This window comes from Lethenteron reissneri, chromosome 67 (genome assembly GCF_015708825.2).
Source record: "Lethenteron reissneri isolate LAM-NWPU_2019-01 chromosome 67, ASM1570882v1, whole genome shotgun sequence".
Lineage (NCBI taxonomy): Eukaryota > Metazoa > Chordata > Hyperoartia > Petromyzontiformes > Petromyzontidae > Lethenteron > Lethenteron reissneri.
This window is the reverse complement of record NC_083845.1, coordinates 8681239-8703770: the sequence shown is the minus strand read 5'-3', so window position 1 is coordinate 8703770 and position 22532 is coordinate 8681239. Positions and strand designations below refer to the sequence as shown.

Sequence of the window (22532 nt, the reverse complement as noted above, 5' to 3'; positions counted from 1 at the left end):
TTCCTGTCACCTTTTCTCCCCGCCAAAATTGTTTGTTAATATTTAATATTTCATCTCACCCACCCCCCTTCCCCCCGCATTTAAAAAGGTGAAAAGGCTTTTTTATTTATATATATATTTTTGTAACTTTTAAATTCAGTTTCGTGCACAGGGCAAAAAAGGCATGCATGCATAACGGGCCTATGTAGTAATTCGTCTTATTATTGCATTATTATTACTCAAACGTCCATTGCTTTACACACACACAGCCGTCACCCCCCCCACCCCCCTTTTCTCCAAGGCAACACTACAACGCCATAAACAACAACAACACCACCACTTCGTGCGACGATCATAAGTTAATAACAGACGCAGTTTATCTGGGTTATAAGATGAGCAGGCGCACTTGGGGGCGGTAGGTGCGTCTTATAATCCGGTATGTTTGAGTAGACCGCGTGTGTTGGTCCGTGTAAACATCAGCACCACCGGGGAGACAAAGGCGGCCGTGCCTAGTGCTGGCCACCCACCCCCTCAATATGTGGAGCTCGCTAGCAGCACTTGCCACCCAGTCTGGCGAAGGCTTCACGGGGGATCTTTGTCTTTGCAACTGCCGCCTGGGGTCACCTGCTGCCAGTGGAGCCTCTGGCAAGCCTCGAAGTGCACCTAGCCTGGCACAAGCGGCGAATGGCGGTTGTTGTTGTTGTTGTGACAATATTAATGACGACTGACTTTCGGATGCGTCTTATAATCCGGCGAATGCGGCAATGATAATGATGACATCTCAAATGTAAAGAAAGAGACGACGTTGAACGATATTCCTGAAAATGTGAGCGGGTTATGGGGAGAAAGAAAGGAACACGCAAAACGAGGATGAGCGCGGTTGGCAAACGTACGGCGCGAAAGAAGTTCAACGAACACGCGTGAATCCAGTCCATAGTACGGAGAGAAACGGCACCGATCATCGCTCGTGGCGATCATCATCATCCACCAGGCATCATCATCATCCACCAGGCATCATCATCATCCACCAGGCATCATCATCCACCAGGCATCATCATCATCATCCACCAGGCATCATCATCCACTAGGCATCATCATCATTCACCAGGCATCATCATCCACCAGGCATCATCATCATCCACCAGGCATCATCATCATCATCCACCAGGCATCATCATTCACCAGGCATCATCATCATCCACCAGGCATCATCATCATCATCCACCAGACAGCGTCGTCTCGCGCTCGCCGCCGATGTCTCTTCAAGTTGCCGAACTCATCACGGAGGTGTTCTTTTTTGCGTCCAACTTACTGTCAAGGTGTTCCAAATATAAACATCGTCTTGGCAGATTCATTTTGGTTCAAGCCAAGCCAAAGCCAAATCCAAATCCTGACCGCTGATGAGACGCTGAATGACGAACCGGCTCGAGGTTGTGTTGGTGCTGCCGCGTGTTCAGTGAAATGCGGTTGCAATGACAAGAGGCCAGTTTTTGGCTGATGGGATGTCTAACATATAACAACTTTTGCTGGACGTGGAGGGACAGATGTGTAAATGCGAGTGTTCGGTGCACGTCCTGTTTCCATTGCGGACGATCCCAAGTGCGGATTTTGGTTCTCGAGTTAACGGTGAAACGTCGGAAATTGGTGTTGTTGTAGATGTGACGATGGCAAATGGAGGATTCATAAGCAAACAAATATATAAAAACTTAAGTTATAATACGACTACCATCATGATGAATAAGACACATTTAAATGTGTCAACACGATGGCATTATGGTGGTGATAAAAGTGTTACAAGAAATTACATGACAAGAAATATAATATTTTAACAAATCAACAGGATTATGGAAACGGTAAACATTTTTAAAGTACATTATTTAGCAATATCACGTTGATGGTAGAAACAGGTTCAAATAGCTGAACAGTAAGTGCCCGGAGTGTGATAACGACGACAATTAGAGACGCGTGATGGAGGCAATGCCAGATTCATGTTTTCGGAGCTATTTAAGCAAATGTTGAATGTGATTATTTTGAGACTCTCCCTCTGAACAAACTCTGGACGAGTTTAAAACGACAGCGATGCAAACAACCTCAAATCGGCACGGCCGTCAGTCTCTCGTGCATTTGAGATGTTTGGCTGCGTCGGGTGGTGGAGGGCTTCACGACGGACATGTGGCCAGGTCGTCTTTGAGTCGTGGGCCTGGCCCCAACACAAATCAACCGCTGGCTGTGAACCCCACCAAGTGTTGAGTCAGCAGTGTATTCACGACTATCGTGGACATCATTACAGGTTGATGTTTGGGTTAGATCGCGTAAATAAATGTGTCGTTAACCCCACCACCACCCGACACAGCCAACTAGTAAAGGTTGTCGCGTTAACAGAACGTGCCAATTCGTCACTAACCGGTGTGGTGGAGAGCCAAGCCACAACATGTACAATGATAGACGCCTGCTAACAGTGCTACGATGGGAACAAGCAGTGAATGTCATAGTCGTGGTGGTGGAATCGTAACGACGATGATCGCGATCATTATTTACGTTTTTTAAAGTGAAATTGTCTTTTTTTTATTATCATGTTTGTTTTTGTACTGTTTGTTGTGACGTTCTGACCCCGTGCCGCTACTGGAACATCTGTGAACAAAGAGCTTCACAGCTCATCGGATTCCTCCCGCGGTAGAAATCTTCTGAGAAGCCTTTCCGAATCTCGCTGGTTCAGGAGGGTCCTGCCAAGTTTATCCGCAGTAGCCGGTAGCGATGTTGCTGTTGCCGCTGCTGCTGCTATTACTGCTGCTGCTATTACTGCTGTTGATACTGCTGCTGCTACTACAGCTGCTGCTGTTGCTATTACTGCTGCCGCTGCTGCTACTACTGCTGCTGCTACTACTGCTGTTGTTGCTACTGCTGCTATTACTGCTGCTGTTGCTACTACTGCTGCTGTTGCTACTACTGCTGATGTTGCTACTGCTGCTGCTACTACTGCTGCTGCTGCTACTACTGCTGCTGCTACTACTGCTGCTGATGTTGCTACTGCTGCTGCTACTACTGCTGCTGCTACTACTGCTGTTGTTGCTACTGCTTTTATTACTGCTGCTGTTGCTACTACTGCTGCTGCTGCTACTACTGCTGCTGTTGCTACTACTGCTGATGTTGCTACTGCTGCTGCTACTACTGCTGCTGCTACTACTGCTGCTGCTACTACTGCTGCTGCTACTACTGCTGCTGTTGCTACTACTGCTGATGTTGCTACTGCTGCTGCTACTACTACTGCTGCTGCTACTACTACTGCTGCTGTTGCTACTACTGCTGATGTTGCTACTGCTGCTGCTGAGTGCGATCCCTCGCGAGTCGTTTTGCAGGCAACTCGCCCCAGCATCATTGGGGGGCTGTGTTTGATGCAATTCCCCAAATTACGCGGCGTGCTTTTGTGTTTTCACGATGGGAGGAAACCGGAGAGGCAGGAATAAACAAAGACCCCATGCAGAACACGGGAGGGGGAGGAACATACAAACAACATACAAACAACATACAAACTCCACGTAGAAAAAAACCGCGCCCGAGTCGAGAATCGAACCGAGGCAGCCCTCTTTAGACCGCGAGAGCCGCTGCCGTGATGACGATCACGGGAGACCTCAGGGGTCGGGGTCATTCTTTTTGACATCGAAGATTCCTCGGGATGCATGCGAGTTTGGGAGCTTCACGTGAATAGAGAGAGGGGAGGGAGGCATTCATATTGGAGCCAGTTAGCATACTGAAGGAGTTACAATAAGATGAAGAGGAGTCTGTTGTTGTTGATGATGATGATGATCCACTTGCGTCTCGTATGGCGGAGCGAGTCTCAACGCCGGCGGCCAATTTCTGTTTTCGGGGCACATTGATTTTGAGTATCTGTAACAGATTAAGGGTCTTGTCCGGGCGGAGTGCAACAGATGTGTCCCCTCGATGCTTGCTTGGTCTCTACTGCATCGATTCGGGATTTTAAAAAGCACAGCGGTGGTGGACTCGGTGCCGGATTATATTATCGTAGTAGCACAAATAGTAGCTACTACACGTGTAGTATCTACGGGTCCCGCAATTTCAAGTGCCCCGCACTAAATGCTTTCAAGTGCCATCAATTCCGGTTCAGCGATTCTGCACTTGCTCTATTACTATCGTACTTTATGGTACTTTATGAACGACTGGGTGTTTAAGGATAGCGATTTGTCGTATTATCTGGCCGTATAGCTAATTAAACATGCAATTACTTTACTATGCAAGTAAAAAATGTGTTTTAATATTTTTGGGGTTTTTTAGGGCCCCTTTATAGCAACACATGCTACAGCCCCCGCACTAGCTTAGTCCGGCACTGGGCGGACTTGTAATTGTCGCTGATGTCGAGTAGGTAAAGAAATAGCATTGAGCGAGAGAGAGGGAGCCACCCGTTTGGCTGTGGCGTTACAGCGTGGCCGTGTGCTCGACACTGGAGTGCCGCGGGGCATGGCGGCAGCTTGGGGCGAGAGCGAGGATGTGTGATGGAGGCGGTCCGGATTGAGTGGCGACGGCTCAGGGGCGAATTGATGGCGAGATGATGGCGAGGTTTCGGATGAGAGTCGCCGAGGGAAGGAAACCCTCACACCGACCCTCCGAGTCACGGGGAGACGCTTTAGTCGCTGCGCACAATTAGTGCGCTCCTCTCTCCACTCTCTGGGACGCGCTCCTGTTTGCGCACTCGCACAAAGTCACGCCTTGAATCTCGCGCGCGCACCCAATGGCTCGCTCGCTGGAGACAAAACAACACGCGCTCCGACTTCAAACACAAAAACACCCCCCCGTAGAGCCTTAGCAGACTTGGTAGGGACAAGTGCTGTTCGCGAGTAGCACCTATGAAGGCCGGCACAGCACACGAGGAGGTGGCTGTAGCCAACACCACGCCAGGCCGCCTTTGTCTCCCCAGTGGCGATGTTTTTTACACAGTACCCGGTGCTCATTTGAGGCTGGGTCGACCTAGGGGAGGCCCAGGACTGGTTCAGATAATCGTCAACGACGTTGACAGTCAGCGGGTCGCCCGGGTTGGTAGCGCAGCGTGCTAAGCACTGCGCCACCGCTCCCCACAGTGACACTCACACGCGCGCGCACTCAATGGCCCACTCGCTCAAGACCTCGGTCGACCAGACGGACTGCTCACCCGCGCTGTTTAACCACTGCGGGTGACCACAACGCTCACCCACTCTCCCATCCGATCACCCGCCCATCCATCTCGTCAAATAATCTCTCTCACCCCATCCAATCACTCACCCGCTCGCCCATCCACTCGCCCATTCATTTGCTCGCTCACTCACTCACCTCGGGCATCCAACCACTCACCCATCCAGTCGCTGATCTGCTCACCCACCCACGCACGCACTCACTTATCGAGGCATCGAGTCACTCACGCACCCAACCCACTCGTAATCCGAGTCTCCATCGTAATTGAGGCCCCCATCCCCACCACCGAGTCGAGGCACGGAGGTCACGGGGCGGCCTCATTACAACCCAAAGCAAAACAACAACAACAATCACAGCCAGACGCAAGCGAGTCAACCAACAAGCACGCGCGGACAAACCAGCGCGGGATGCACGGAGGCGTCCCCAGGAGCCCGCGGCAGACACCACGGGGGGGGGGGGGGGGCGAGGAGGTCATCGGGCGACGCCGACATTTGGCACGAGAGCGCTTCCCCTTCGGCCCGACTCGTCAGTCGCACGGCCGTCACCGCCAGGGTTTCGCGCGTTTGAGCACTCCGATCAGCTCTTCCCCGGCGCGCGTTCCGCCACGATGTCCGACGTTTCGCTCCCACGTGCACCGAAGCCAACTCAATAAATAAAGCAAGCTCGTTTTGTTTTTCTACCATCGATTATAAAGTGGTGCTGGCGACTGCCGAGCGAGTTAGTGAGCGGGGTGAGTGAGCGGGGTGAGTGGGTGAGTGAGTGGTTGGGTGAGTGGGTGGGTGAGTGAATAAGTAGGTGGCTGGGTGAGTAAGTGGGTGAGTGAGTGGGTGTGTGGATGAGTGGGTGGGTGAGTGGATGGGTGAGTGGTTGAGTGAGCGGGGTGAGTGAGTGGGTGAGTGAGCGGGGTGAGTGGTTGGGTGGGTGAATAAGTAGGTGGCTGGGTGAGTAAGTGAGTGAGTGAGTGGTTGGGTGAGTAAGTGGGTGAGTGAGTGGTTGGGTTGGTGAGTGGATGGGTGAGTGGGTGAGTGAGCGGGTGGGTCAGTGGGTGGGTGAGTGGGTTGGCGAGTGGGTGGGTGGGTGAGTGGGTGGGTGAGTGAGTGGTTGGGTTGGCGAGTGGGTTGGTGAGTGGGTGGGTGAGTGGTTGGGTTGGTGAGTGGTTGGGTTGGTGAGTGGTTGGGTTGGTGAGTGAGTGGGTTGGTGAGTGGGTGGGTGAGTGGTTGTGTGGGTGAGTGGTTGGGTTGGTGAGTGGTTGGGTTGGTGAGTGGGTGGGTGAGTGGTTGGGTTGGTGAGTGGTTGGGTTGGTGAGTGGGTGGGTTGGTGAGTGGGTGGATGAGTGGTTGTGTGGGTGAGTGGTTGGGTTGGTGTTTGTGTGGGTGAGTGGTTGTGTGGATGAATGGGTGGGTGAGTGGGTGGGTGAGTGGTTGTGTGGATGAGTGGGTGGGTGCCAATGAGCAACAGCGGCGGTCATCAGGCAGCCCCGTACTGTGTATACTATCTATGGCAGAATTCGAGCGAAACCGAATCGGGCTCTTAGGCGAAGAAGCTGCAGGAGGCACGCGGTGTGAAGCGTCGGACAACGCTCCCAATGACAACGTGAGAGACGGCGGCACCACCACGGGTACTCGCATCGGAGAGGCCGAGACGCAGCGCGCAATGGCGCAGACGGAGTCCCCACCTCTACTTCCTCCACCACCTCCTCCTCCACCTCCTCCACCACCTCATCCTCCTCCACCTCCTCCACCTCATCCTCCTCCTCCACCTCCTCCACCTCATCCTCCTCCACCTCCTCCACCTCATCCTCCACCACCTCCTCCCCCACCACCTCCTCCTCCCCCACCTCCTCCCCCTCCTCCTCCTCCCCCACCTCCTCCAGCTCCCCCACCTCCTCCTCCCTCACCTCCTCCAGCTCCCCCTCCTCCTCCCCCACCTCCTCCAGCTCCCCCACCTCCTCCTCCCCCACCTCCTCCCCCACCACCTCCTCCTCCACCTCCTCCTCCCCCACCTCCTCCCCCACCTCCTCCCCCACCTCCTCCACCCCCACCTCCACCCCCACCTCCTCCTCCTCCACCACCCCCACCTCCTCCCCCACCACCTCCTCCACCACCTTCTCCCCCACCAAGTTGACGGACAGAGTTGCTGCTGCTGCTGTTGTTGTTGATGTTGTTGATGTTGTAAGGGATTCAGCGGCCCGGAACATATTTGAGCGTCCCGTGGTCACGCCACATTCACAGAGTCACCTCTCGACTCGAGCTGCTGGCTCCATTAGTCGCGTGCAACCCAATAGAATTTCCCGCTTACAAGCAATCCGGCACACAACGTCCAGGATACTCTCTCTTTCCCGTTGACGGCTGCGACGCTTTCGTCGATTCGTCACGGACCGTTAAACGTCTCGCGTCTCCCAGCGAACTGGGAAATATTCCGCGAGACATCAATCCTCCACACGCTGTCTTGTTGTTGTTGTGGTGGTGGTAGCGGTCTCTAACCGCAGTGCCACCCACCATCGACTCGCCTCTAGGGTCAACTCCACGACAACCAGGCTGGGTGCACTTCAATCGATCACGGCGGGGGATAAAATGGTAATCTTTAATCCCCTATCTGGCACCACGCGCATCGTTCTCCCAAGGTTTGACCGTCGATTAAAAAGGCGCCCCCCCACCCACCCGGCCTTGGGTCCGTTGGTCCAAAAGTCGTCGCGTGGGAACGGCGCGGGGTGCCGTTCCCCCTCGACGGCGGCGTGGGCCCTTGCCGACGAACGTCATCGCGCAGTCTGCAGGCAAGGCAAGGGGGTGATTGCGCGTCAGGCCCCGCTACGCAATGAACGGCAAGCCCAGGGTGGAACACTGCCTTGCGGAGAAACGCTGCATAATCGGTGGACACTTCTGAAAGGCGAACACTCGCCCACGGTGACAAGCTGCCCACGGTGGTGGAGCCCTTGCCGCGGGGGGCCACCGGTAGCATTCGCCTCCCCAGGTGGTGGTGGCCTCCCCAGGTGGTGGCCTCCCCAGGGGGTGGCGGCCTCCCCAGGTGGTGGCGGCCTCCCCAGGTGGTGGCGGCCTCCACAGGTGGTGGCGGCCTCCCCAGGTGGTGGCGGCCTCCCCAGGTGGTGGCGGCTTCCACAGGTGGTGGCGGCCTCCCCAGGTGGTGGCGGCCTCCCCAGGTGGTGGCGGCTTCCACAGGTGGTGGCGGCCTCCCCAGGTGGTGGCGGCCTCCCCAGGTGGTGGCGGCCTCCCCAGGTGGTGGCGGCTTCCACAGGTGGTGGCGGCCTCCCCAGGTGGTGGCGGCCTCCCCAGGTGGTGGCGGCCTCCACAGGTGGTGGCGGCCTCCACAGGTGGTGGTGGCCTCCACATGTGGTGGCCTCCCCAGGTGGTGGCCTCCCCAGGTGGTGGCGGCCTCCACAGGTGGTGGCGGCCTCCACAGGTGGTGGCGGCCTCCCCAAGGCCCCTGCGGCTGATCGTCTGCGCTGCGATGGCGACGGGGGTCTTGGGAAAGGTGGGAAGAGTCTGGCGCGTTCGCCAGAACGATTTGGCACTGCGTTGGCGTCGAGCAATGCAATCATCGTCGTCGTCATCATCATCATCGTCGTCGTTGTCGTCATCGTCATAGAAGTCATCATGCCCAGCCAGAGGGCTGTGTAGACTCACCCACATACTCTCCGTACGGACAGACGGACGCATGCACAAAGCGCACAAAGCGTGCGCACGTGTCAGGGAAGCGTTTCTGACTTTACTTTGTTGTTATTATCATCATCATAAATATATTACGCTTCTTTAGCTTGGAGAGCCTCGCTTGGGAGTCTCAACACTGCTTTTCAGGAGGGTCCTGCCACGTTTTCCCTTTTGCAGTCGTGGGGGTAGCGAGGCTGCTGATGCTGCTGCTGTGATCCCAATCGATAAATTGTTGTTCGGCCAATGCCGGTTGTCACGTTGTGTGAGAGCGTGTTTGTCCGCGTTTCACGGTTTTCTTTCTTTGAGCTTTGGTAGGAAACCGGAGACAGAACACACAAACTACGACACACACACACACAACGACTACACACACACACACACAACTACACACAAACTACACACACACACGCGACACACACACACGCGACACACACACACACGACACACACAACGACTACACACAACGACACACACACACGACACACACACACACACAGAGAGGCACCCCGGAGTCGGGAATCGAACCCATGGGGATCTTCGCTGTGAGGCAACAGGCGTGACGTCACCGCTGCCGCCCTGTTTGTTTCCTTTCGATAATCGGATTTAGTTCACAATTGTGTAAAGCTATGAGGCTTTCACGACTTCATAGCTCTCCGATTCGTATAATTTCAATTAGCGCTGACGGGAAATTGTCACAATTTGCTGGCACCAATCTGTGACGCGATCTCGCCCCCCCCCCCTTTCTAAACGCGACCGTTGTCTGCCGCTCGAGGCCGCGGGGCTCCTGATCCTCTGTCCGCGAATCGCCCTCCTCCCCCCCACCCGCGTCATTCTCTTTTGGAAGCGACGTCACAGAAGTGACGTCACTGCCCCGTGACGTCTTACATTTCGGACAACGTCCGAATATTTTGGGTTTTTTCTCCTTTCCGCTCCCTCCCTCCCGCACCCCCCCCCCAGAGAGCTGTCGTCCTGAAATTGCCAAAGCTTCACAATCCCCCCGTACCGCACAGAACGCACACACACGTACACACACGTACACACACACGTATACACGCACACACGCACACGCGTACACGCGCACACGCGCACACACGCACACACACACACGCATACACGCACGCGCGTATACAAAGACCCACCCCCCTGTATAGCCTTAGCAGACTGTAGGGGCAAGTGCTGTTAGCGAGTAGCAGAAGGCCGGCACGGCACACGAGGGGGTGGGTGGCCAGCACCGTGCCCGGCCGCCTTTGTCTCCCCAGTGGTGATGTTTACACACCGCACCAGGTACTCATTTGAGGCTGAGTCGACCTATTGGGAGGTCCAGGACCGGTTCAGATAATCGTCACCGGTGTTGGCCGTGGGCGGCAATCGAACTCGGGTGGCCGGGTTCGTAGCGCTAACCGCTATGCCACCGCTCCCCGCGTGAGCACGCACGCACGCACCGCCACAGCATAAGCAAATACACTAAGGTCCATTCATGGCTGGTGTCTGCTATTACTATTATTGTTGTTATTATTCGTAATTGTATTTGTACACTAAAGTTATCACCGGAGGGGGGAACAGACAAAAGATCTCGGCTCTTGACGGCGCGAGCTCCCATCACCCCTTAGTTTGGCGGTCCTGAGCCCAGCGGTGGAAAACTCCACAGTCTTATGGCAGGGATCAAGTCCTTCCGTGGGGGGACCGCCGTCCCAGCTTGACCAACCCACAAAGCGGTACACGCTTTAGCGACCCCCCCCCCCCCCACCGCGGAGGTGTCGGTGATTATTGGCCGGGATGGGTCGGTGGGAGGGGCGGTGTTTGAGTTTGCGACCTTCATTCTGTACGCGAGGCGACGGTTGGGGGTAGCAGGGGGGGCAGGGGAGTGGGGGGCCGGGTGGAACTCCGTGGTTGGAGCCGGACGTCCGGTGGGCTCGCAGAGCCACGCTCGGGGCGGCGCTCGGGGTGGTGCTCGGGGTGGTGCGGTCACTTGTCCCGTCAGCGTCTCGCTGCGTCGACTGGGCACGTCCACGTCCGTCCGTCCGTCCGTATGTCCGCTCGTCAGTGTGTCCGTCCGCGTGTCCATCGGCGTGTCCATCGGTGAGTCCGTGAGTCCGTCCGTGTGTCCATCGGTGTGTCCGTGAGTCCGTGAGTCCGTGTGCGACTCTCACTCTCTCAGATTCACGCTTCCTGTCCCCGTCTGCCTGTTTGTTCATCTGCCGATCCACGTGTCGATGTGGCTGTGCATCTCCCTCCCTCACGTCTTTTCGTATCATCTTTCTGTGCGTCCATCTATCTATCACGTTCAACCATCTATCCATCAATCCATCTACCTGTCCGTTTGTCCATCTCTCCCTCCGTCCATCTGTCTTTCATCAGTTTGATCATCTATTGCTTTCATACATTTATCATCTTGCTGTTGATCTGTCTGCCAATCTATTGCTCCCTTCCACCTCTCTGCCGATCTGTCTATCTATTGCTTCAATCCATTTGTCCTGTCCGTCCATCATTCTATCCCACCCGTCCGTCCATTTCTTTCATCCGTCCGTCCGTCCACACGTCCATCCGTCCGTCCACTCGTCCGTCGGTTTTCCCGCTCGTCCATTCGCCGCTCGCTTCCGTCCGTCTGCCGGTCGCTCCGTCGGTCGGACGGCGGGTCGCCGGGTCGGTCGACTCCGGAGGGAGCTAGCACCAGTCGTCCTCGTCCGTCTCGCTGCACGCCCGCTCGCCCCCCCTCCGCGCGCCGCCCCGCGGCCTCGCGCCCGGCGCGCCGGCGTGCCGCCGCGGCCGGTGGCCGTTGGGCAGCCGCGGCGGCCGGGGGCCGTGGGTCGCCCGCTCCGGGACGCCCCCCCCCATCGCCGCCTCCTCGTCCTCGTCCCCTCCCCCGCGCCGCCTCGCCGCCCGACGCACCGGCGCGTGGCCGTGCCCCGCCGGAGGCGAGCGCGGCCCCGGCGTCGCGGCGCCGGCGCCGCGGGTGAGGCTCAGGTAGGGGTCGGACGCGTGGTGGCGCGCCGGGCCGGTCGAGCCGCCGTGCCGGCCGCCGGGCGCCGAGGAACGGACTCCGCCTCCTCCTCCTCCTCTGCCGCCGCCGCCGGGAGCCCGGCGGCCGAACTCGTCGTCGCGCGGCGTCCTCGCGCGCTGTCGCTCGTGCGACGATCGCTTCGACCACGGCTCTTCTTCCTCCTCTTCCTCCTCCTCCTCCTCGCGCTCCCCTTCCTCCTCTTCATCCTCGTCGTCGTCGCCGCCGCCGCGCCGGTCCCCCGGCGTCATTCGGCCGCCCTCCCACTCGCGGCCCTCCAGCACCAGCGAGCACACGCGCTTGGCCGGCGCGGGACGGGAGCCGGCGGAGCGGCGCACCACGGACGCGGCGGAGACGGCGCCGGAGACGGCGCCGGAGACGGCGCCGGTTCCCGCGGCGGAGGGCGACGGCGGCCGCACGGGGGGCGAGGAGGAGCGGGTGCCGGGCCCGGAGCGGCCGGGGTGGAGCGGCGCCACCGCCCCCCCCGCCGCCGCTTGCTGCTGCTGCTGTTGGGGCGTGCGCGGGAGCTGGCGGCGCCGCGTGCGCAGGGGCGTGCCGCACACCGGCGTGCACGACTCCGACGGGTACCCGAGGCCCGGGCGCACAGGGCTGCTGCTGAGGGAGCGGCTGCCCTGTGAGGTGGGTGGGGGTGAGGACACGTGGTGGGCACAATCGGGGGGACACGTGGGGGACACGTGGGGACACGTGGGGGACACGCGGGGACAAGGGAGACACATGACCACGTGGGCTCAAACACAAAGACAACAAACAAATATCCCCCCCCCCAAATAGCCTGCACAGACTGTAGGGCAAGTGCTGTTAGCGAGTAGCAGAAGGCCGGCACGGCACACGAGGGGGTGGGTGGCCAGCACCGTGCCCGGCCGCCTTTGTCTCCCTAGTGGTGATGTTTACACACCGCACCAGGTACTCATTTGTGTCTGACTCAACCTAGGGGAGGTCCAGGACTGGTTCAGATGGTGTTGGCTGTGAGAGCGGGAATTGAACTCAGGTCTCCGGGTTCGTAGCGCAGTGCGCTGACCGTTACACTACCACTCCCCCACAAACACGCGTACACACGCGCATGCGCACGCACGTACGTACAGACACACACGCGTACACACGCGCATGCGCACGCACGTACGTACAGACACACACGTACACACGCGCATGCGCACGCACGTGCGTACAGACACACGTGTACACACGCGCATGCGCACGCACGTACGTACAGACACACACGCGTACACACGCGCATGCGCAAGCACGTACGTACAGGCACACGCGTAAATGCGCACGCACATACGTACAGACACACACGCGTACACACGCGCATGCGCACGCACGTACGCGCACGCACACATGCGCACACGCACTCACGCATACGTACGGCCTTGCGCGTGCCGGCCGGTGGGGCGTGCGTGCCCACGCCCCTGCGGGTGCGTGAGCGTGAGGCCGGGTCAGAGGCCTCGCCCAGGCGGCCCATCCTGGGGGAGCTCAGCTCCATCTGAGAGCCTGCGCAGCGGGGACACGCAGAGAGACATAGAGACAGTTAGAGACAGAGACACGTGGAGACATAGACACAGTCACAGAGACACAGACACGTGACACACAGAGACACAGACACAGTCACAGAGACACACAGAGACACACAGAGACACACAGAGACACAGACACGGTCACAGAGACACAGACACGGTGACACACAGAGACACGTGACACACGGTGACACAAAGAGACACAGACACGGTGACACACAGAGACACGTGACACACAGAGACACAGAGACAGTTACACACAGACACATGACACACAGAGACATAGACACACGGTGACACAGAGACACGTGACACACAGAGACAGAGACACAGACACGTGACACACAGAGACACGTGACACACAGTGACACAGACACGGTGACTCAGAGACACGTGACACACAGAGCCACGTGACACACAGAGACACGTGACACACAGACACAGACACGTGACACACAGAGACACGTGACACACAGAGACATAGACACGTGACACACAGAGACACGTGACACACAGAGACACGTGACACAAAGACATAGACACGTGACACAGAGAGATAGACACGGTGACACAGAGGGGAAGTGGTAACAATGTAAAGCTCTTTGTCAATCCACTGCTGGATGAAGCCCTCCCCGAGCCATCTTTGGTCATGGGAGGGCTCCGTAGAGACGGCTGTGGAGGTACCCTCTCTCGATGGCTTTTGGCCTACTCTTCCACACTGGCCAGCGCATCTCGCAAGAGGTGGGGGTTACCCCAGCGCACGCGACCTGCCGATGGGAGGCTACCTGTGGCCGAACCCACTCACGCTGCCGGGTGAACAGATGCATTGGGCGAGGGGGGGCAGGTGGCTGGCCGGGGGGGTTATGAAACTTGCTCCCCCGTTCCAACCGCCGCGCCGGGAGATTGGGGTCAAACCGGCGTGACCTCTGGATCGCGAGTCCGGTGGCGCTGCCGACCCGCTTAAGAAAATCTTAACAAACAAACAGAAACAATCGGCGTAATTTGATGTTAATTTGCGGTTGGGCAAGAGGCCCGGAATCGACATTCCTAGAGCCGCGACCACAGCCAAGACCTGAAGATGTCTACAGAGCCCGGCGTGAGCCACGGATGTCGTGGTGTTTGTGTCATCGGAGGTGCGGAGGAAGGATAACAAACGGATGGGTATCTGTGTTGAGTCTAAGGGTCTCCGAGTCTACGTATGTCGGTATGTGTGATGACTTCTTTCGCACCGTACGAAGCCAACCGTGCTGATCGGAGGTGCGGTGGAAGGAGAAGAAACTAAACACAAAAAAGCCATTCTAAAGCAGTGAGTGTTTAATCTGGATTTAAAAGTGCATCGCTCCCAGTGGCTTGCTAATATTGGAAGGAAGAGCGTTCATTGTAAGGTCGCACTCGTTACACGCAAAGTGCTTGCCACGATACCTCGCTGATCTCGTCAAGGAGCATAAACCATCATCAGGCCAACTCCTTCATCCTCGCAGTAGCAGCAGCAGCGGCAGCAGCGGCTTTTGACTGGCCATCGAACAAAGACGGTGGCCACCGCATCATCGCGCGGCGCTTTCAGATGCGCTTCTGCGGCCGTCTGGAATGCTCTTCCTTCCGATATTGGAAAGCCAGTGGTGCACTTTTAAAAATGATACAGATATAGATTGACAAAGTCATTTCTTTAGAACTGCTTTTTGTGTTTAGCTTGTTGTCCTTTTCCCCCCGCAGACATCTCCGCGTACGGTTGGCGATAAAACAAGTTCCACGCACGCACACACGTGCCGACATCCCAGACGGGAGACGGAACTGGAACCGGCGACCCCTGTCTGGATAGCGAGTCCAGCGCGCTCACCACTACAACTCAGCAGCAACCCCTCTGTTGGGGGCAGGTGTTAGAACCCCCCTTCCCCCCACTAACGGAGAGAGGGGGGGTGGTGAGGTGGTGGTGGTGGTGGTAGGGGAGGGGGTGTAACGGATGTTCCCGCTGCTCGCGAGACTCAGCGGCCAGCCGTGGAGGTGGTGGACGCTTCGCTGTAATTGGTTGTGACGGAACGGGCTGCCCTGCGGTTCCCAGGGCAGCCGTGTGAGCGCTGCAAACCCGGGGGGCGTGGCAAGAGGCGTTTTTAAAATGAATTCGTTGTATTTATATAAATATATAAATACGTGCGTCTAGGGGGAGCGGTGACGCAGCGGTTCGCGCTACGCTGCGCTACGAACCCGGCCGCCCGAGTTCGATTCCCGCTCACGGCCAACACCGGTGACAATTATCTGAACCGGTCCTGGGCCTCTCCTAGGTCGACACGGCCTCAAATGAGTACCCGGTGCGGTGGAGTAAACATCGCCACCGGGGAGACAAAGGAGGCCGGGCGTGGTGCTGACCACCCACCCTCTCGTGTGCTGTGCCGGCTTTCATAGGTGCTACTCGCTAACAGCACTTGCCCGAAGAGTCTGTTGAGGCTATACGGGGGATCTTTGTCTTTTGTGCTTGTGTGTGTACTTCACAAGTGTAATTCCTGCGCCGGTAAAGAAAGGCGTCTTCAACGACTGCACTGGCACTTTGCCCTTTTTGAGAATTTAATTTGGGGTCGGTGCAGGTGTGCAGGTGTGCAGGTGTGGGGGTGTCGGTGTGAAACCCCAGGTGAGACCCCAGGTGACTGAGACCCCAGGTGAGACCCCAGGTGACTGAGACCCCAGGTGAGACCCCAGGTGAGACCCCAGGTGACACGCCAGGTGATACCCCAGGTGACACCCCAGGTGACACGCCAGGTGACACGCCAGGTGACACGCCAGGTGACACCCCAAGTGAGACCCCAGGTGACACCCCAGGTGACACGCCAGGTGACACCCCAGGTGACACACCAGGTGACACGCCAGGTGACACACCAGGTGAGACCCCAGGTGAGACCCCAGGTGACACCCCAGGTGAGACCCCAGGTGAGACCCCAGGTGACACCCCAGGTGAGACCCCAGGTGACACCCCAGGTGAGAGATGCGGCGGAGCCCCACCGGTCCACACGTCCGAGTGGCGCGCGGACCCCGGCGGCGGGGGCGGCCGCCTCTGCTGGCGCCCGCCGACAGCGACGGTGGCGTCCGGGCCGCCCCGCTTGGCCGGCCTCGCCGGGGAGGGTCCCCCGGCGAGGCCGGCGAGGCTCCCCGGGGCACGGTGAGCGGCGGAGACGGGGTCCGGGGGGGCCCCGCGGTCGGGGCTCACGCGCTCCAGGGACAGCTCGGCCAGGTCGGGCCCCGGGGTGCGGACGCTGGCGCCCAGCAGCGAGGCGGAGCGCTTGATGGGGCTCGCGTCCCGGATGGGCTGCCAGAGGGTGGGAGAGACGGGCGGGGGGGGGAGTGGCCGTGGGGGGAGACGGTGGTGGGGGGGAGATTGTGGGGGGGGGAGACGGTGGGGGGGGGAGACGGTGGGAGGGGAGATGATGGGGAGGGGATGGGGGGGGGGGAAGACGGTGGGGGGGAAGACAGTGGGGGGAGATGGTCCGGAAAACGCCCAACGTCTGGGGACGATCGTGGGGGCTGTTGATGTCCATTGCCTGTACCCTGCACATGGTGCGGTGTGAAACCCCAGCTGATACCCCAGGTAAGACCACAGGTGATACCCCAGGTGATACCACAGGTAAGACCACAGGTGATACCACAGGTGAGACCCCAGGTGAGACCCATGGTGCAGGGTGCAGCACGCAGTTGCCAGCCTCTGAGAGGTGCATCGAGGATCGGTCCTATAGCGCCTGTGACGCCGTGGACTCCACCGGCAGCCAGGCTATTGGACGGGATCGAACTCGGGTCGCCGGGTGTGTAGTGCGGCGCGCTAACCGCTATACTGCCGCTCTGCTGACTGTGTGTGTGACCTCACACGCACAAACACGCTGTAGGTGACACACACTGTAGTTGACACACACACACTGTAGTTGACACACACACGCACTGTAGTTGACACACACACACACGCACTGTAGGTGACACACACACAGGAGGTGACACACACACACTGTGTGCGACTGACCACACACACAGGCAGACTCATCAGTCACACGCAGGCAAAACAACTCAAGCATCTCGGAATCTTCTTCAGCAGGAGTCGGCTTCTTTTTCTTTATCAGATACAAATACCAGAGAAAGGGAGATGCTCAAATATTTAAATAAATCGCCACTAAGATAACAGCGAAAACAAGATTGTGTAAACATCTGATAAGAGGGGGGAGGGCACCGACCACGACGGACGGCGCAGACAAATGTCCCCCGTGTAGCCTTGCAGCCTGCCTGGGGCAAGTGCTCGCCAGCGAGGCCAGAGCGGGTGGTGCGGTGTGGCCAATAGCAGTGGCGACGTCCGGTACATGCACACCGCACCGCACGCCCAGGCACTCATTGAAGGTCGAGTGGACCTAGGGGCGGGGAACCTTTTCTCTGCCAAGGGCCATTTGGATATTTATAACATCAATCGCTGGCCATACAAAATTATCAACTTAAAAACTAGCCTGTTATATTTGGTCAAACATTTAATTAACTCGCCCCTAACGCGATGGCTTTAATTTCGAGTCCCGCCTGCGGTTGCCTTGGCAGGGCCACACCAAATGACATTGTGGGCCTCATACGGCCCGCAGGCCCGACGTTCCACACCCCTGGCCTAAACGAGAAGGCCCCACTGAGCGATGTCGCCGGTTTCTACCAGAAGCGACCTGGAAACTCAACGAAGCGGCTTGGTCGTCGTCGTCGCGTGGAAATGTTTGTCAGCCAAATAACTCCAAACACGCAAGTGTGGAGGGGGGAAACCGGAGACAGATCCACGCCACCACGGGGAGGGAGAGGGAGGGAGAGAGGGGGATAGAGAGGGAGAGGGGAGTAGTAGTAGGTGGTGGTGGTGGGCGGCATACCGACAGTGCTGGGTGCAGGCCGGCCAGGAACGGCTGCTCGCAGAGACGAAGAGGAGGGAGGGGGACATGGGGGGGGGGGGGTAGAAGGGAAGAGGTGACGCTGTGGGTTACAGTGCGACTCGCTTCGCAGCATGACCATCGTGAGCACCGCATGACTGACATTGCCATGATCAAGTGTGACCCATCAGAATCGTCATCAGCACGCACCGTCATCATCATTGTAATGAAATAGCAATAGACAGACCGGAATGCCTGACATACAGACGCATGAATAGACATGACGGGCAGACAGACAGACAGACGGACAGACTGATGGACTGATGGACAGACTGTCCCATGGAGAGACGCACAGACAGACCCAGCAGACCGACTGATGAACAAACCATCCAATGGACAGGCAAAGCAGACAGACACGGACTGACACACCAACGAGATGGACAGGCAGACAAAAACAAACACGCAAACAGACGGACGGACAATCAGACAAGACCGACGGATGGACAGACGACGGATGGGTGGACGGAGTGGCGACGCCGTGCCGAGGTGGTGCGGCCGCAGGGGAGGGTCGCAGGGGAAGGCCGCAGGGGAAGGTCGCAGGGGAGGGTCGCAGGGGAAGGCCGCAGGGGAAGGCCGCAGGGGAGGGTCGCAGGGGAGGGTCGCAGGGGAGGGTCGCAGGAGAAGGCCGCAGGGGAGGGTCGCAGGGGAAGGTCGCAGGGGAAGGTCGCAAGGGAAGGTCGCAGGGGAAGGTCGCAGGGGAAGGTCGCAGGGGAGGGTCGCAGGGGAAGGCCGCAGGGGAAGGTCGCAGGGGAAGGTCGCAGGGGAAGGTCGCAGGGGAGGGTCGCAGGGGAAGGTCGCAGGGGAAGGTCGCAGGGGAAGGTCGCAGGGGAGGGTCGCAGGGGAAGGTCGCAGGGGAAGGTCGCAGGGGAGGGTCGCAGGGGAAGGTCGCAGGGGAAGGTCGCAGGGGAGGGTCGCAGGGGAAGGTCGCAGGGGAAGGTCGCAGGGGAGAGTCGCAGGGGAAGGTCGCAGGGGAAGGTCGCAGGGGAAGGTCGCAGGGGAAGGTCGCAGGGGAGGGTCGCAGGGGAAGGTCGCAGGGGAAGGTCGCAGGGGAAGGTCGCAGGGGAAGGTCGCAGGGGAGGGTCGCAGGGGAAGGTCGCAGGGGAAGGTCGCAGGGGAGGGTCGCAGGGGAAGGTCGCAGGGGAAGGTCGCAGGGGAGAGTCGCAGGGGAAGGTCGCAGGAGAGAGTCGTAGGGGAAGGTCGCAGGGGAGAGTCGCAGTGGAAGGCCGCAGGGGAGGGTCGCAGGGGAGGGTCGCAGGGGAGGGTTGCAGGGGAAGGTCGCAGGGGAAGGTCGCAGGGGAGAGTCGCAGGGGAAGGTCGCAGGGGAAGGTCGCAGGGGAAGGTCGCAGGGGAAGGTCGCAGGGGAAGGCCGCAGGGGAAGGTCGCAGGGGAAGGTCGCAGGGGAGGGTCGCAGGGGAAGGTCGCAGGGGAGGGTCGCAGGGGAAGGTCGCAGGGGAAGGTCGCAGGGGAAGGTCGCAGGGGAGGGGGCCACGGGGGATGGCCACGTGCCTCTGCGATCTTCACAAAGCGACAGGAACTCGTGGCTGGCCGCGCGATGGGGAATAACCGGTGCGGCACTCACGCGGCGTGCCTCTCTCTCTGTCTGTCTGGGGTAGGGTTAGGGAGGTAACATGCCTGAGCGTCGACGGTGAGACGGGGGAGGGAGGTGGCGCGGGCCTGGGCCTCCAGCGAGGCGCGGGGGTCTCCGGCGCAGGAGAGGGCACTCAGCTCGTACGTCTGTTGGGGGAGCGCCGTCAACATCGCAAAGCGGCGTCGGCACCGGCACCGGCATCGTTGTCCTCGTCATCATTGTCCTCGTCATCGTCGTCGTTGTCATTGTCGTTGTTGTACTCGTCATCGTCGTCATCGTCGTCGTCATCGTCGCTGTCATTGTTATCGTCATTGTCCTCATCGGTGTCATCATCATAGTCATCGTCATCGTTCTCGTCATCGTCGTCATCGTCGTTGTCTGCGTCGCCATCGTCGTCATTGTGGTTCGTTGTCCTTCCACCCCGCACTTCCGATTAGCACGGTTGGCTACGTGCGGTGTGGAAGAATTACAACATACATATGTAGTGGTGGTGCGCGCTGACAAGGAGGGGGCGTGTGTATGTGCGCGCGCCGGGCGTGGCTACATCGAGTGTGGGGGTGTTGACGCACGCCGACAGTGATGGATCACGGGGCGGCGCTGGGTGCGTGGTTGTGCGCGCAGACACGATATGGGAAACAGGATCGTGGGCAGCGTGCTGAGTGATTGGTCAACTGGGGTGTGTGCTCTCAGCGACGTCCGCATGAAGGACTATAAAGGGGGACGCGCAGGAGCACTCGGGGAGTTATTACCAGCTGAAGATTGAAGACGGAGTTGAAGAGATAGGGCCCTGAAACCCCTAGCCCCACTGTCCTTGTAAGGGCCGGGACCCTGTGCGGCTTCAGAGGCGAGGCTGTGGGACCCGAGGCCTGGCGTCCATGTGGGACCAGGCTGTGGGATCCAGAGTCGAGACTAATAACCCAGCAGGGTGGATTCCGAGAAGAGCCCGTGCGAGTGTAGCCAGGGGAACCTCGTGGGTTATGTGGCAGTTGCCACCCGTGTAATAGTTTGGTGTTAATAAAAAGGTGTGCTACCCGTCAGAGTCGTCTCCCGCCAAGTTACTACTTTACAAATACATAGACTCACACACAGAGACCCATAGACTCACACACAGAGACCCAAAGACTCACATGGAGTCCCATTGACTCACATGGAGACCCATAGACTCACACACAGAGACCCACGGACTCACAGAGACCCATAGACTCACACACAGAGACCCACGGACTCACAGAGACCCATAGACTCACACACAGAGACCCATAGACTCACACAGAGACCCACAGACTCACAGAGACCCACAGACTCACACAGAGACCCATTGACTCACATGGAGACCCAAAGACTCTCACCTGCACGGCGCCGTATCCGCTGAAGGGGGGCTCGATGCGCCGGCTCTGCCGCGTCCTCTGAACCATCTCCTGGGCCCGCTGGGTCACCCACGACACCGACGTGGTGAGCTCACCCCTGACACGGCGCGCCACAGAGACAAAGGTCCCCCCCCCGATAGCCTCAACAGACTCTCTGGGGGCAAGTGCCGTCGGCAGCAGCCTGCGCGCTGGATGTACCACACAGGACCCACCGTTGTGTCTGTCGACCGGGCGAGGTGCTGGCCACCCACCCCCTCGTGCGCCGTGCCGGCCTTCATTAGGCACTGCTACTCGCTAACAGCACTTTCCCCGACAGTCTGTTAAGACTACACGGGGGATCTTTGTCTGTGTGTTTGTCTGGTGCATCATCACAGCCAACCCACGGCCTCTTGGTCTGTCCCCTGACCTCCTGCCAGCGCCGAGCCTTCCACACTTGGCGTGGCCTCAAGCGCCGTGGTGACGATTGTTGTTATTGTGTGTACGTGGTGGTGCATCTGACAGTCATCTCAGTCAACCCATATCGCCTGTGGTCTGTCCCGTGACTTCCTGCCAGTAGTGAGCCTTCCACACTTGGCGTGGCCTCAAGCGCCGTGGTGACGTCACCGCCACTTAGTGGCGAATGGCGATTGTTGATGCTGTGTGTACGTGGCGGTGCGTCTGCCAGTCATCTCAGCCAACCCATGGCACCTGCTGGGTCTGTCCCGTGACCTCCTCTGACAGCGAGCCTTCGACACTTCACCTGGCCTCAAAGTGCACCTGGCCTGGCACAGGCGCCGTGGTGACGTCACCGCCACTTAGCGTGTGTGTCTGAGTGTCCGTTGCTCTCTCTGTGTGTGTTTGTGTGCGCGCGTCAGCTCACGGCTGCGTCTCTCCGTCGAGCAGTGGATGCTGGCCCGCCTGCATGTCCGGCCGGGCGTCCAAGCGGGGCGACCCCAGCATCCTCTGGAAGAGCGACGGCTTGCGGCTCTGAGCACGGGACACGGAGAGGGCAAAGACAAGAAATGTCGCCCCCCCCCCACCCCCCCTTACCACCACCGACGACAAAGATCCCCCGTGTAGCCTGTAACAGACTGTCGGGGCAAGTGCTGTTCCTGAGCACCTATGAAGGCCGGCAGGGCACACGAGGGGGTGGGTGGCCAACACCACCCCGGCCGCCTTTGTCTCCCTAGTGGCGATATTTTACGTATCACACCGGGTACTCGTTTGAGGCCGAGTCGACCTAGGAGAATCCCAGGACCGGTTCAGATAATCATCACCGGTGTTGGTAGCCGTAAGCGGGCCGTCGGGTTCGTCGGCG

The 22532-nt window shown here is 58.7% G+C and overlaps 1 protein-coding gene across 5 annotated transcripts in view; it reads right to left on the bottom strand.

Annotated features, from left to right (window-relative positions):
• Positions 1 to 8709: 8709 nt before the first annotated feature.
• Positions 8710 to 22532, bottom strand: part of LOC133360234 (voltage-dependent P/Q-type calcium channel subunit alpha-1A-like) — a 108165-nt gene continuing 94342 nt past the window's right edge. For all 5 annotated transcript variants that reach the window (XM_061578874.1, XM_061578877.1, XM_061578875.1 and 2 more), the window contains 7 exons: positions 22095 to 22201; positions 21218 to 21332; positions 19913 to 20014; positions 18224 to 18256; positions 16350 to 16653; positions 13211 to 13335; positions 8710 to 12455 (listed from right to left, as the gene is read on the bottom strand). In XM_061578874.1, coding sequence (XP_061434858.1) covers positions 11490 to 12455; positions 13211 to 13335; positions 16350 to 16653; positions 18224 to 18256; positions 19913 to 20014; positions 21218 to 21332; positions 22095 to 22201 — 1752 coding nt within the window. In that variant the 3' untranslated portion in view covers positions 8710 to 11489. The remainder of the gene's footprint in view (positions 12456 to 13210; positions 13336 to 16349; positions 16654 to 18223; positions 18257 to 19912; positions 20015 to 21217; positions 21333 to 22094; positions 22202 to 22532) is intronic.